The sequence below is a fragment of the Lepidothrix coronata genome, unplaced genomic scaffold (assembly GCF_001604755.1).
Source record: "Lepidothrix coronata isolate B3197 unplaced genomic scaffold, Lepidothrix_coronata-1.0 Scaffold116, whole genome shotgun sequence".
In the NCBI taxonomy this organism is placed as follows: domain Eukaryota; kingdom Metazoa; phylum Chordata; class Aves; order Passeriformes; family Pipridae; genus Lepidothrix; species Lepidothrix coronata.
Window position 1 is genome coordinate 2,911,410 of NW_016690296.1, and position 13,978 is coordinate 2,925,387.

The 13,978-nt window shown below is 41.0% G+C and overlaps 1 protein-coding gene across 2 annotated transcripts in view; it reads left to right on the top strand.

The window, feature by feature from the left end:
- LOC108502310 (spermatogenesis-associated protein 5-like) overlaps positions 1 to 13,978 on the top strand; it is a 52,551-nt gene that overhangs the window by 19,968 nt on the left and 18,605 nt on the right. Inside the window, exons 10-11 of one of the 2 annotated variants that reach the window (XM_017825155.1) lie at positions 1,695 to 1,849; positions 6,931 to 7,140. In XM_017825155.1, coding sequence (XP_017680644.1) covers positions 1,695 to 1,849; positions 6,931 to 7,140 — 365 coding nt within the window. The remainder of the gene's footprint in view (positions 1 to 1,694; positions 1,850 to 6,930; positions 7,141 to 13,978) is intronic. The other variant, XM_017825156.1, reaches the window with a different exon arrangement.

Sequence of the window (13,978 nt, forward strand, 5' to 3'; positions counted from 1 at the left end):
TGTAATTTTTAAATCCAAGGGGTGAAACTGTGTTGTCTCACTTAAGTTTTTTGTTTGCTTAAAATGAACTCCTTAGAGGAAGGAAGAAGGGGGCGAGGAATACCATGAAAATTGTCTGGGTTGTTAAAATGAGTCAGTTATATTTTATACTTGTCCTCTGGTGACCAGATTTTCATTTTTCTCCTTGGCCTCATGGAATGTTTTTATTTATGTATCTTATTAGTTTTGGATGTTCTGTGCAAGGGGAAACCTGAATTACAAACTTTTTTTCTTTGTGTTATTGTATTAAGAGCCTGGGTATTGGATGCAGGTGCTCAGACTCTGCTGTAATTGGCAGTTTATGGAGAGACACCAGCTGTACTGCTTCACAGGGGACATATTATATCTCTTCACACGTTGTATATATTGTAGGAAATGCAGAATTCCTGTCATTGTCAGAAATGTTGCATGTCTGCTTCTACCAGTGCCTCTGTAGGGGGAAAAAAAAAAGACAACAATCTGCTGAAAGTTAAAACCATGTCTATTTTCAGAAACGGCTTAATCCCTTTTATTGTCCTTTCATGTAGCACTAATTGATGTTTTGTTTGGTTAAATATAGAAGAGACTTAACAAATGTTTGTCTTTTTATGGTCATGCAAGGTGAACTGGTGGGGTATGAACTGCCTCATTTGTTTGGGAACACATGGCAGCAGATATGTAATATCCGATGTGTATATACCTGCATATAAAATTATGCTCATCAACTAATAATATATAAAATAAGATATTTGACAGCTTCAGTTCACAGAACAGGATTGGAAACAGAAGCAATAGAACTCTGAATTATATTAGACCTCAAAAGGGATAATTATACAGTGGGAAAACCATGATGCTTCCGGACATCTTACACAACAGGGGCTGTAGTTGCTCTCCAGGGAATGCCTGGGAGCTGCAAATGGTACAGCCTGGTCCTGCCCAAGGAGTATTGATATATTGATGTGTGAGTGGGTGGGACTTGTGTGGCCTTTGGTGGATTGATTTATAGGGGAAACTAGGAATTAGTATGAAGATTTATAGGTATTGTGCGTGAGTGATTTGGCCGAACAAAGGAGAAGGTAAAAGCTATGCCTGATTTGAAAAGTATAATCACTGAAGGGAATTAAGAGCTGTTGGGTGTTGCAGGGAATATTTGTTGCATGTCAAGAAAAAGATAGGTGTCTGGCATCTTACCAGGTGGCAAAATAGGGTTCCGGTGAAGGTTAAAGAAACCTCATCAGTTTGCTTTTAAAAGCAGCTTGGAAAATACAGTCCTGATAATAGAGAAATGGACAAGGTTGCAGATGTCTTACTTATGCTGATTGAATGTTGCCTTTAATATCCGTTGTCCCTCTTCCTCTGTGGTTTAGAAGTGTGTTCAGATCAATGTATGGATGTTTAGAGTTTTTCCCTCTGGGAACACGGGAACAAGGCTGTTTCATCCTGGCTTTTGGAACAGATTTAGTTTATATTCTGTCTATGGTTGTTAAATCCCCTTTTTCATGCTCTCCCAGCAGAAGTGTCTCGCATGTTCTCTGACGCAGTTCAGACCTGGCGCTGAGACATTCCTTTGGACATCATTTCCTTTCCAGTGCTGCTCTGTGTTTGTGTGTGGTACACTTTGTTTGTGAGAACCAAGAGGAAGTCTACATATTTCCATGGTTTTTTTGTTTTAATAGGTTTGCACGCCTTGCGGAGAACGCTGGGGAAGAGCCCTAACCTGTTAGACACCGAGGTGGCTGGGTCAGTGATGATTGCTTTCAATGACTTCCTGCAGGGGATGAATGATGTCAGGCCCAGTGCCATGAGGGAGGTGGCAATTGATGTGCCAAAAGTAAGTTGTTTTGTGCAATACTCCGGCAGCATTGCCAGAGCCACGTTAAGAGAGGAATTTTGTGAGGTGGAAGCCTCAAGTTACCAGTAAATGCTGTGCATAGTCTTTTTGTTTCCATATTTGTTTATTTATTTATGATTTTGAAGAACCATTTGCAGAAGCTTAAGTTCCTAAATGCTTTAGGAAGAGTTTGTAGTGCAGGAGCAGAACTCCTGGTATGTAGTTTTATTTACTGAGTGGGTTAATGGGGTAAAAAATCTTCAGATGTCTGCTCAAAGCTGGTCCTGAGCAGTCATGAAAGCTGGAGCCTTTTATGAAGCAAACACAAACTAAAGCAGAAACAAACTGTTAGCATTTGTAACCAAGTGTGTTGAAACAAAGCTGTGGAGAGTTTGATTGCTGTGATTTTCATGTAAATGTGACCTGAGTGTCTTCAGTTTCATTATGTTTTTAACTGAAAGCAGAATTCAGCACTGTACACAGGTTATCACTGCCACGCCTGTCACAAGCTGTGCTTATATGAATAGTTCTTTTGGTGGTGTCAGGTTCATCTTTATCCTACTCACTGCCCTCTCGATTACATGTTAGAGTAGTTCAGTAGCAGACTCAGCATAAATTGGGCTGGGGAGCTGATCTGGTTTAAGACAACTCGGATCTGGGTTAAGAAGATTGAGCGAAAGAACGTGTGTTTAATCCTGCTGAATCCTGACTCTGTGAGTGGCTGTGCTGGTGTTTCTCAGCAGCTCCCCAACCCATAGAAGAAACCGTTTATGTCTCATTGCATGAAGATGAGTCACTTGGGAATTAGATTGCACAACTACAGACCCTTACTCCCAAACTATAGGAATGGGAAATGAAATCTATGCACTGGATGCTGCACACAGCCAGCTGGGATGGCACACTTGGCTTGTTAAGAGTCGGTGCTGTGCAGGGAAGTGCTGGGTGGAATTGCCTGGGCTGGCCCCAGGCAGCTTTTCCTGGAAGTGGTGTCATGGCATTGATATCCACAAGGGCTGAGTGGCTCTACTGAGAACCAGAGTTACTAATTCTTTCATTGCTTATTGTGCTACTGGCTCTTGGGTTCATGTTGTTATCCCCGTGCTCTGCCTCTTAGGCATACCAGGACATTTGGAGCCATGTGGAATGCTGCTAAACAGCGCAATACAGACAGGTAGAAGTAAGGTCTTGAGGTACTGCAGGAAATCTGTTCTCAGTCCAGGTCAACCTACTGCTCACTAAACCATTCTGCCAGGGGCTTCCTTGATAGTCACTTGATTTTATTTGTTAAACACCTCCTGAGTTACTGCAATACTACTGAAATTCATTCTTTTATTGAAGGGAAGGTAACAGCATAGTGCAGACTCCTTTTGTGCTGACAGGACCTGCATGTTTTGTGAAGATGCAGTGTAAATTTGAGGCCATCTGCTTGGTGCCTGGGGTGAGTTTAAAGTGGAATCTTAAGTACTGGATGCAACAGATTTTGTGTCCTCCCTTATCACCTACCAAAGGAGCGGAGTTTGGAACTAGATGATCTTTAGGGTCTGTTCCAACTCAAGCCATTTTATGATTCTGTGACCACTACCATCTAAAAAAAATCCTTTCTAAAAATAACTTGAAACACTTAATAAATTATCAGCTATGAGATTTTTTTTTTTCCCAAAGAGAAGAAATAAATAAATAGCTTTTCAGCTATTTATTGAAGATATAGGATTCACTTGGCAGCTCCCTTGGTGTGAATGGGAATTTTGGCCTGTGTAATTAGTTACAGGTAAAACCATTGATGCACATGCTGAATTAAACTGAAATTTTTGTGACTTTTAACCTGATAATTGAATGACAAGAGTTCAAAGTAACTTCTAAATAAAGCCACAAGTCCTTCCTCGTGTGCCCGGATTGCCTTGTGTGTTGGCTGTGACCAAGGCAAATGCAAAATACTTGCTGCCTGATTCCACATAGCATCTTGTTTTCCATTTCTACAGAACCTTTCTTGAACTTTGCTATGTGTTACAGCCTTTTTAGAAGGCTGCTTTTTCTGCAGCAGGGATTTAGGAGAGAGGGGGTGCACGTTATAAATCAGGAAGTTAATACTGCAGCTCTTTGGAGAGTTGCACTGTAGTTACTGTTCCTCCCTCTCCTATGGGTCTTCCTGAAATGTTGTTAGCTGTGGGTTTTGCTTGCCTCTTTCACTCCCTTTGCTGTAATTCAACACTCAGATTTGTGTCTTTGCAGCCAAAAGGTTCTGGATGAGACATCCTTTGCACGTCTGCTTTATTTCTTCATTGCTGGTGCTTAATAACCTCTGGGGAGTTGCCGCTCTGGGTCGTATTCTGAGCTCTGTTGACCTGGGGAGATTATGGCACTAATGAAATCTCGGTGTCTTCCACACTGCAGCAGAGCACTGGCTTTGTATGTGTAAGCTCAGCCCCAAGGCTAATCTTTAAAATCGTTTCCATGGTGACAGAGTATCACACTTCATTGCTGGTGTTGCAAGACCTTCCCTTTGAGTTCCTGTGCAGGTGAAAGCAGTGTAGCTATTGCTGGTGGACTGTCCCCACCCACACTTATCTCTCTCCTTTTGAAATGAGGAAATAAAAGTCTGTTTTATTTACAGCTTGAGCAGAATGTGAAAGTAGTGGTTTATTAATACCATTGCTGCTTCAATTCCATACCTTGTATTATAGAAATTCTAAATAAGTGAATTTCTGACTGGTTAGTTTGGTTTTTTTTTTTATAGGAGATCTCGCACTTTAGTAGCCATGTTTGTATTCCCTGACCCAGTTGTTTCCTCTTTTTCCCTTTCCCAGTTTTCAATGTGAACAAAATCAGAATAAGTCTCCAGCTTACTGGAAACAAACTTCATGTAAGGTGGCTGTACTTCACCTTTTCTGTACAATTCTGTCACTTTTGGTGGTGTTAAATGACATATAGTGGGGCTGAAAAATCACTTGAATAATGCCTCAGAAGACTTGTGCAGTAGACTGAATATTTGTAAGAGGGTAAAAATAACATTTTACGTGTTTTCCCTGGCTTTTTATATGTGTGCAAAGTACTGCCAGTGCATTTTGCTTTCTGTTGCTGAAAGTTATAGGGAATTCCTGATGGCAAATTCCTTTTAAGACATTTTTATTCATGTTTGTCAAAATCTTTGTCTAGATGGAAAGACATGATGATAAGAATGACTAGTCTTTACCAGGTATGTGTAAGGATTGTTACTGAAAAAGGAGAACAAGCTTATGTTGTCTGTCATCTTTCCTAAGAAAAAGTTGTTTAAGAGCACCAGGTTTTAGTTGTGTGCAGTTTACAGAGCTGCTGGATAGAATTAAGGGTTGTAGGGGTAGGTTATACATCTTTTCTAGATGAAACTTAAACCACACTCTTTCATATCTGACTCAGAAACACAAACTTATGTAGCATGGGAAGATTGAGTTTAACTGTCCTGAGTTTAATTATGTTACTCAACCTTGAAATTTGAGTGAAAAGGGTTTGCATGGGTGGAACAGTGGAAAGGTGCAAGTGAGGTATCTGGCACATGGTTTCACTTTTTATGAACTTGTCTGTTTGCTTCATTGTAGTTAAAAGTCTGTATGTGGATTTCTGTCTCTCTCTGTCTCAACTGTGTTGGTAGCCCAAGATACTCAGCTCAAAGTCAGGTGATAGGAATTTCTTTTGCTTTTGACAGACCCCTCTGCTCTCAGATCCTTCTTGCTTCGCAGTGGTGATCAACTCTACATATTTGATACTTTCCCAGGCTTATAAATTAATTACTTAAGAACCAGAGGCTGTTAATCACTAAGAAAGAGATTTCTTTTTTTTTCTAGTGTTCCTGTAACATATTCTTGATGTGAGAGATGATGTTTAGGCAGCAGATGGGTGGCTCCTCACCTTCCAGTTAGCCTTTAAACTCAGAGTATTTCTCAGGGGTTGACCCACATGTCTTGATTTTTGCTGTCTGCTCTCTGCTGCCTTTTTAATTTATTTCCACGTCCAAGTCTGACAATCAGGAGAAGTTCTGTGTGGTTGGAAGTACGACTGGTCTTAAACAAAAGTGCTCCCACCATGTCCAAATGCTCTTTTTCTTCCACTTCAATAACAGACTGAACTGCCTCTTTCAGGGACTGTCTGCTTCTGGTTTCCACTCCATGTACTGGTATCAGGAGAAAATAAGGACAGGCCAGGGGTGAAACCAGTTTTCAGCTCAGGAGAAAGGCAATACTTTGCCTCTCGGTAACACTCTGCTTGCCTTTCAAATGAACTGGCTTTCCAGAGCTGAAGGATGATTTATGTCTAGCAAACTTTTGGAAGAGTGTTTTAAGGCAGAAGATCATTTGATTTAGGTGCGTTTTGACATGTTTAATATTTGAAGTGGACGGGAATGGATGGTGACAGGACAAAGAACAGGCTGGGGGATGCAGGGAAAAGTCTTGGGCTTGTTGACAGCGATGTGGGGAGAGGTGTAACAGGTTTTAGATCTGTCTGCTGTTTTGGGTAGGACATATTAGTTCTGCCCTGATGTATTCCTGACAAGCCTGTCTTGTGTCTTCAGCAGAGCACATTGAACTGCACTTGTTTTTTAACTGTAGTTGGGTTTGAGTGTTGCCTTTTGTATGTGGCTTTGCTTTGCCATAGATGCTTGTGTGTTTGGAGGCTGGTTTGATCTCAAGCTTCTAGTCACATCTCCAAGTGCCCAAGTCCTATATTGGAGTGATAGTGTTGGCAGGTGGAGAAACCCCCCCCCAAACTTTTAACAGTCAGTCCTGTTACAAGTTCAGCATCACATTAAATATGAGAGAACTGAGTTGTGACTGCTGGTTTTGCTGTTGACCTTTGAAGCAGAGTATATTTCATGTGCATCCGCCAGCATAAAGCAAGTGTAATCCTCCCTTACAATGTGTGACTTTATTAATAACTGCTTCTTTCTTATAAAAGGCTTTTTGAAGAAGTAACTCCTTGAAAACAACTTCGTGAAATAACCAGTACGCATTCTATGGAGCACTTTTTGGTTGTTAACTTTTTTAATAGTTTTTCTCCATTGTCCAGATTGAGCAAAGTGGTCTGAGTTGAGCCAAGTGTCTGTTTTGCAGGTCTCTTGGTCAGACATAGGAGGACTGGAAGACGTGAAGCTGAAATTGAAGCAGGCAGTTGAGTGGCCTCTCAAACATCCCGAGTCCTTCATCCGCATGGGGATCCAGCCTCCAAAAGGTGTGCTCCTTTATGGACCTCCTGGATGCTCAAAAACCATGATAGCAAAAGCTTTGGCCCACGAAAGTGGTCTCAACTTCTTGGCAGTTAAGGTAGGCCATTTTTACACTTACATTTTCTTCACTCCTGCGTAACAACTCATGGTTTACCAATTTCCAGTGTTAGAATCCAGTGGCTCTTGCTGTTTCTGATCCTTATATATGATGCTACAGCAAACACCTTGTAAATATCAAGAAAGGTTTGGGTTTTCTTATGAAAAGAAGTAGTACTTTCTTGAATGCTTTTAAAAATTATTAGCACAGAAATTGTACGTTGGATGGGTGGGTAAGCTGTGGAGTGATATCTTAAATACTGGCATTTTTTAAAGTATTTTAAAAATGCAACAGTGAAATTCTTAAAGTAATATAAATGAAACACAACTCTGAGTAGTGGATAGCTGCTCTTACTGTAATAATTGCTTGCATAGAAATATTATCATGTCATCTCTTACATTCCTTTTCTTTCCTCAGGAAGGTCACTTTCTTTATCTTATTCTTTATGTTGCATTTCAGATTTTTCTTGTCCTATTTGCCTTTTTTTACGGGGAAATAGTTCTACTTCATCACTTTTTAGAAAGCTTGCAAAATCAGTTATATCTGGAGTAGTCCTGGATAAATGGGATATTCTCTCAGCGTTAAGAAACACCTTAGGTATAGAAAAATTTTGGAGTTCGTTGCCCGTGAATCAGTGTAATTGATCACTGTGGGTTGTATGGAAAACACATGAATGGAAGCTATTTAATAATAACACTGAGCTTCAATGCATAGGAAGAAAAAAAAAAAGGATAGCAGAGTGATTCCACATGGGGTAGTCCTGCAGCTGTGTCAGAATGTTAATGAAGTGCAAGAAAAAACATTTGTTTAAGTATTTTGAAAGTATCTCCTTCTCAGCAGTAAGATCACGTCCTCTTCTCTGTTGACCATCTCTTTGCTCACAAAGCCTTCTGTGTTAGTGTTTCTGCACAGCTTCCTCCTCCTTTCAGGCATACTGTAGCTGTAGCTCTGGATCCTGTCCTCTCTGGGATCAGGGGCAGTCACTCTGACCCTGAAGCCAACAGCCCTTCACTGCCCGGGTTTCCTGGGATTGCAGACAGGCCTCTGGGTCACGGTCACTTCAACAAGAGCAGCCTTGGAAACCTCAGCCCTTAGGAAACACTGCCTTTACTGCCTCTTCCATAAAGACAAAGTAGTTCTTTGTACTCCAGAGTCACTGGTAAACAAGGTAACCTTTTCCTCCTGCGCTGCTTAAAAGAAAACATTGCTCTTTGTCTCGCCCAAAGCACTGGTGCCTGAGAGGGTGGGGAAAAAGGTAGCACTCAAAAACCCCAAGTTAAAAATGAGCGCTGTTGCTCTCCTGTATCCCTCAGTCATAGCTCCATCAGACATTTTTACTGGTGCAGTTAATTGTCTAAAGGTGGCTCCTGCTGACCAGGAGGTATCCAAAGGTGCACTGATAGGAAATGCTTGTGTACGGTTTTTCCATGGTGGAGTTCTGAGGGTGAACCCCCCTGTCATTGACAAGCTGCAGCAGAAGGGGCTGGCTTGAGGAAAATGCCTTTTATTCCCTGTTGGTTTAAGTCCCTTGAGCTGGAACTGGTCAAATATTTGATGTACAGATGTTTCAAGAAGCACATCTCTGGAGCATGTCCAGCCTTGGATATGTTGACTCCAGGAAGGGAACTTAACCCACTTGCTCTAACTTCACATTTGTTTCTTGGAGGGGAAAAAGGCAACATCCATCATGTACTAAATGTGTTAAACATGGTCTGTAGCACTTCTTCAAGCTCAACAGCCGTGGATTAATTTCTGCTGCACGTGTTCCTGCAGTAAATCCAAAGTAGATGAATATGTGGGGTTTTGATTTTATTTTGTTTTTTGAGAGGGGACTTTTCTTGCTTACAGCTCTATTAATTTTCCTGTTCTTTACATGTGTCTCAAATATCCATCCCTGGAACTGACATCAGGTTTTTTGAAATGAGAGTGTGTTTCTTGATAATTCACTTTTCAGACTTGCATTTTCCTTCCAGTCTCTCCTGCCTCAAATAAGTAATTTTGATGAAAAGTGTCTGCTGTACATCTTGCAGGATATGTGTATTCTTCTAGGATAGTCCAGGGAGCACAGGTTCCTGGGCCCTTCTCAGGAAGGGACTGCAGACAGGAGGCTTAGCTTTGGCCGTGGGAGCCTGCTGCTGGATGCTGTGTCTCCCTGTGTCTGAAACCTGAGAGGAAATCAGTTCTGGTACATGCAGTGCTTGCTTGGTCCAGTGATTTTTTTGAAAGATGGACCTATTGTGTCTGCACACTACACTTCAGATCCATGGGCACAGAAAGTCCAGCTCTCCAGAAGTGCTGGATGTACTTTCCTGGTCTAAGTTGTCTGTCCTGCCTCAGTGCTGCAGGTATCGCCCCTGCCCCAGCTGGGTTCCAGGAAGGCTCTGCCCTGTTTTCCAGATGTGTGTGTGCAGTGCCTGTGCAGTTTGGACAGCTGACTCTGTTAAATGAGATGTTTCGGCTGAGTTATGTGTGAACTGTTAAAATGTGACCTTTCCATCTGTTTTGGGCACGGGGGGAGCTGTCACAGCTCCGTCTGACCGGCCTCTTGCAAGGGCTGGGAGATGGGCAGAGTCTGGATGTCATTTCTGGGCAGAGGAGCTGCAGAAAATAATGTGATAGCAGATGTTTGACGTTGCATCCTGTTCTCTCCTGAAATCTATTGTGAGGTTTGAATGGTTGATGTTACAATGAATGTGGCCCTTTTGTAAACATGCTCTTTGATACTTGGCCAAAAACTTTTTATAGCTGTATTTTCACCAAGATTGGTGACCTTTTGCTTTTCCAAGAGAAAAGCAGTTTGTTGGATGGTTTGTTTTACAAAGCAATCTTGCATATAATTCCTAAGGGGAATTGTTTATTTTTATTCCTTCTCTCGACTTGCTTTGTTTCTAATACAATGTATCTGCTAAATTTACTGAGGAGGAGATTGTCAACTACTTTCCAGGGGATGGCTTTTCCTGCTCCTTCCCGTCAACCCCCTTTCCTAAATCTCTTGCAGTATTGAGGCTTTTCAGGGTTTTAGTGGTCATCTGGATTATTCCCCTCTCCCAAACCTCTTACAGGAAAGGCAACTGAATTATTCTCAGCTTCTTGGAGATTTTTCAGTGTTTTGTGGTCATGGATACAAGCGAATATAAGACTGTGTGAAGGAAGGAATTAGGAGAATTTTTTTCATCCTTCAGGATGGATCACCAGTCTTATCAATAGTTTTTGATCTGTTTGAATGCTTATTTCAGTCAGCCTTCTCTGCATTTTGTGCTTCTTCACAATCCTGTTGTGCTCACCCCAAAGTTTGTAATTTTCTTCTGAAATGTATTTTTTACTAGTAGGAAAAGGATATTTCTGTACAGATGTTAGACCTATCCATATTAACAGGATGAGAGGGATATAATTTTCAGCTTCTGCCAGGCTGGTGACACCTTGCTTGTTATATTATACAACCAGCTCTCTGACACTTTTGCTTTAGATGTCATCTAAATTTCTGAAATTGAACATGAAGGAAATGAAAGCCTTTGTCACTGTATTATTTCTGTGGGTTGTTTTCCCTCTTTTGACTATTTATGTGATAGGTATTTCTCTGTACTGTTCTGACAGTTCCTGCACTTAGGGTCAGCTTTGACTGGCTGCTTTTTTAAGATATATTTTTATTAAACCACTAATGGTTTGTGGTGATATTATAAGAATATTTTTGGAGGAAACTCCTTTATCTTGCTGCATGGCATAGATAATTATATCTGCATTTGTCTTGCATCTTAGTTTATTTAGATTTGTTATGACTGCCCTCTTGGTTTTTTTTTTTTTATTTTATTTTTAGCAAATCCTGTATCATTGTGCTGTGCTAAGGATCTAATGAGTATTACTTTACAGACTTTCTGTTGCTTTTCTGGGAAGCAATTGAGTGGAATTTTTTTCCCCTGTTATTATTGTGGTATTTAGGTCATTAACTTTACTACCAAACAAGAAAACCATTGTTGTTTTTTTTTTTTTTAACCTGTTTCAGAATGAACACTGAAGTTTGCTCTGATGTTGTCAGGCTGGGGGACACCATCATGGTACCTACCCAGATAAACTCCATCACCCAGTTATGATGAATTCGTTAGCTGATGGTCTGATCTGCGGGGACTTGGAGTTCTGTTTTCTGTCCAGCCAGCAGATTACCTGAGTTTATAAAATACATAGCAACAAAAATCATGTAACTTCTATATTCTTGCAAAGGTTTGGGAAGCATCATTTTTCCTCTTGTTGCTCAGTGCTTTTTAACATTCGTCTGTTTAAAATCAAAACTAAGGCAGAAACTCACTTAGGCATAGTGACAAAAACCAGCTTAATCTTAAAAAGAAAAATAGAATTTAGACCTCCAAAAGTTAAACCCCTTGGAATTCAGCTAAGTGAGACGCAGTAATTGTTCTAAACAGGATGAAGCAATACTTTAAAAAAAACCATCACACAAAACAAACAAAGAAAACCAAACCCACCTGTGACAGTAAGGAGTGTTTAGGGATGTTAACACCAAGCAAAGCAATAGGACAGATGATGTGAACTATACTGTTCTGAAATATCATTTGCAGTGCTTAGGAGCTCCAACTGTGGTGTGTTTTAAAAAAATAATAAAGAGGAAAGAAAATATTCCTGACACTTTATTTGCTGTTACTTAAGAGCTTGGGATGAAGGAATCTTTTTTCTCTTTTCAATTAGCAGTAATTACAAAAATATACACTGTTCCCAGGGCTCTGACTTCACCTTGGCTTGATTTAACTTCCTGTATCACCCAGCCGAGGCTTTTGTACCACTCCCCGTGCTTGACATGTGCTTAAGCTTAGTTTGTCATCTGGGTCAATTATGTCAAAATATTTTCCAATTGAAGTTTCCTCTGCTTTTCCCTTCAGCCCTTGGCTGTGGCAGCTCAAACAGATTAATGAGGATTGGAAAGGTCGACTGCTTTGCTTTGTGAAGAACTGTCAGTGAATTTCGGGGAGACAGTTTAGCCTTTTGATGGGGATTTCAGTGGGCAGAAGCCTGAAATAAGAAAGCTTAGTGCCTGTAAGCAAAACACTTAAGATGAAAAATGAAAAAGCATTGTGGTTTTATGAGAAACTTTGTTTTGATAAAATTTCTAAAAAGATGCATAGTAACATATTTACAGTTACTTATTAGTTAATTAGCAGATAGTGATACTAACTGTATCTGAAAAATTTAACATTTTTTACAAGGGAAAACAAACTGAGGTACTTTGAGGTCCGTTAATCCTGAAACTATAACTGCATGTTTTACTCAACTGAAAATAAAATCAGGCATTTGTCATATGCCCATATAAATCATATGCCCATTCATCATATGCCCATATAAAATAAGGCATTCTTACCCTAATCTTCCCAAAAGTGAATGTGCAGGCAGAAAATGATTAAGCATAATTCCCTGTCTCTGTTTCCTTGTCCTTTCTCAATTACTTTGCAAGATTAATTTTTATTAGCACTTAGTCTTTCTCTCCCTCTTCTCAAGTTACCAGTGGTGGGATGGGGTGTTGCTGGAGGGGTGTTGTGTCAGCAGCCAAATACATTTTGCAGCAGGGTTGGCTAACTTTGTGTGGTTTTGCTGTATGATACTTGATCCCACGTGGATCCTGCCCAAATGGTGCCAGGCGTGGTCCTGGAGAGTGTGGCAGTAGTAGGGAATAGGAGCAGGTGCTGGAAATTTGTGATGAACAGGAACGACATGCAAAGGGATTTGTCTGTGGATGGAGCAGGTGAGCAGGACAGGTTACTTCTAGATCTGCTCCAGCTCTGTCACAGTAGAGTTTCACCTCTGACTTGACGCTGCTGTGCCTGTGCAGCGCTTTGTGAGCTTGGAAAATGCCGGTAAATCCGAGTGTCAGCTGTGCCTGTGTGCTGGAGAGGACCCTCTCTGAAAGCACTGGTGCATGCACAGAGTTTAATGCAATGTTTCCAGTCAGTTCACCCTGCAGTACAAATGCTGCCTTCTGTCTTCTGTAAAGAAGCCTCAAAAGATTGTCACTGAGGTTTGCTGGTCAAGGCAAGTGGCAAACAAGTGACTTCTTGGGCATGACAATGAAGCAAACTGGATATCGTATTTGCCTTTGCAGTTTCATCTGGCAACTTCACTGCAAAGACTGAGGATGATGGGGTTTTGCCAGTTGACTCCCTTGGATACTTTGGAGCCCACAAGCACCTGCTGAAATTGAGGCTTTTAAAACACCGTACAGGTGTCAACAAGTTTTTAAGGTCCTCTGGAATGCAGGGCAGAGGGAGAGGAAGCGATTAAAGCGGTGCACGGTGCTCAGCCTGGGGTTTCCTTCTTCTGAGAAGCTGGGAGTGAGGCAGATTAAATCTCTTAAGCAGCACTGGAAGGGAAGGAGTAGGTTTTATTCTTAACAAGCAAATATAATGCATGTATTTTCTGAGCAAATATTTTTCTATGCCACGTAACCAATTACCAAGTCACACATGTACAACCTTACCGGTGAAATAAAGGAAGTCTCACTGTTTGTCTTGTTAACTCGCTTCCCTGCAGCCACCCTGAGTCATGTGTTGCTCTGGGCTGGCTGTGGGAGGGATGGGAGAGCATTTTACCACTGAGATTACCGTGCCAAAAGACGAACTAATTTCTGAGTCTCTTCCAAATGAGTTAATGTTGTAGTAGTAGAGCATCAGGCTGAGAGAATTGGGATTGTTCCCAATGTTTCTACTTCGAACATGGCAAAGAAGGAGTTGTGCATTAACTTGTAGTAATGATCTAGAGTAATAATCTGTAAAATGTGATAAAAGCTCTTTAATTGGATTTTTAAAGCATAGGAATTGTACTCTACGACTAACATAGCTTA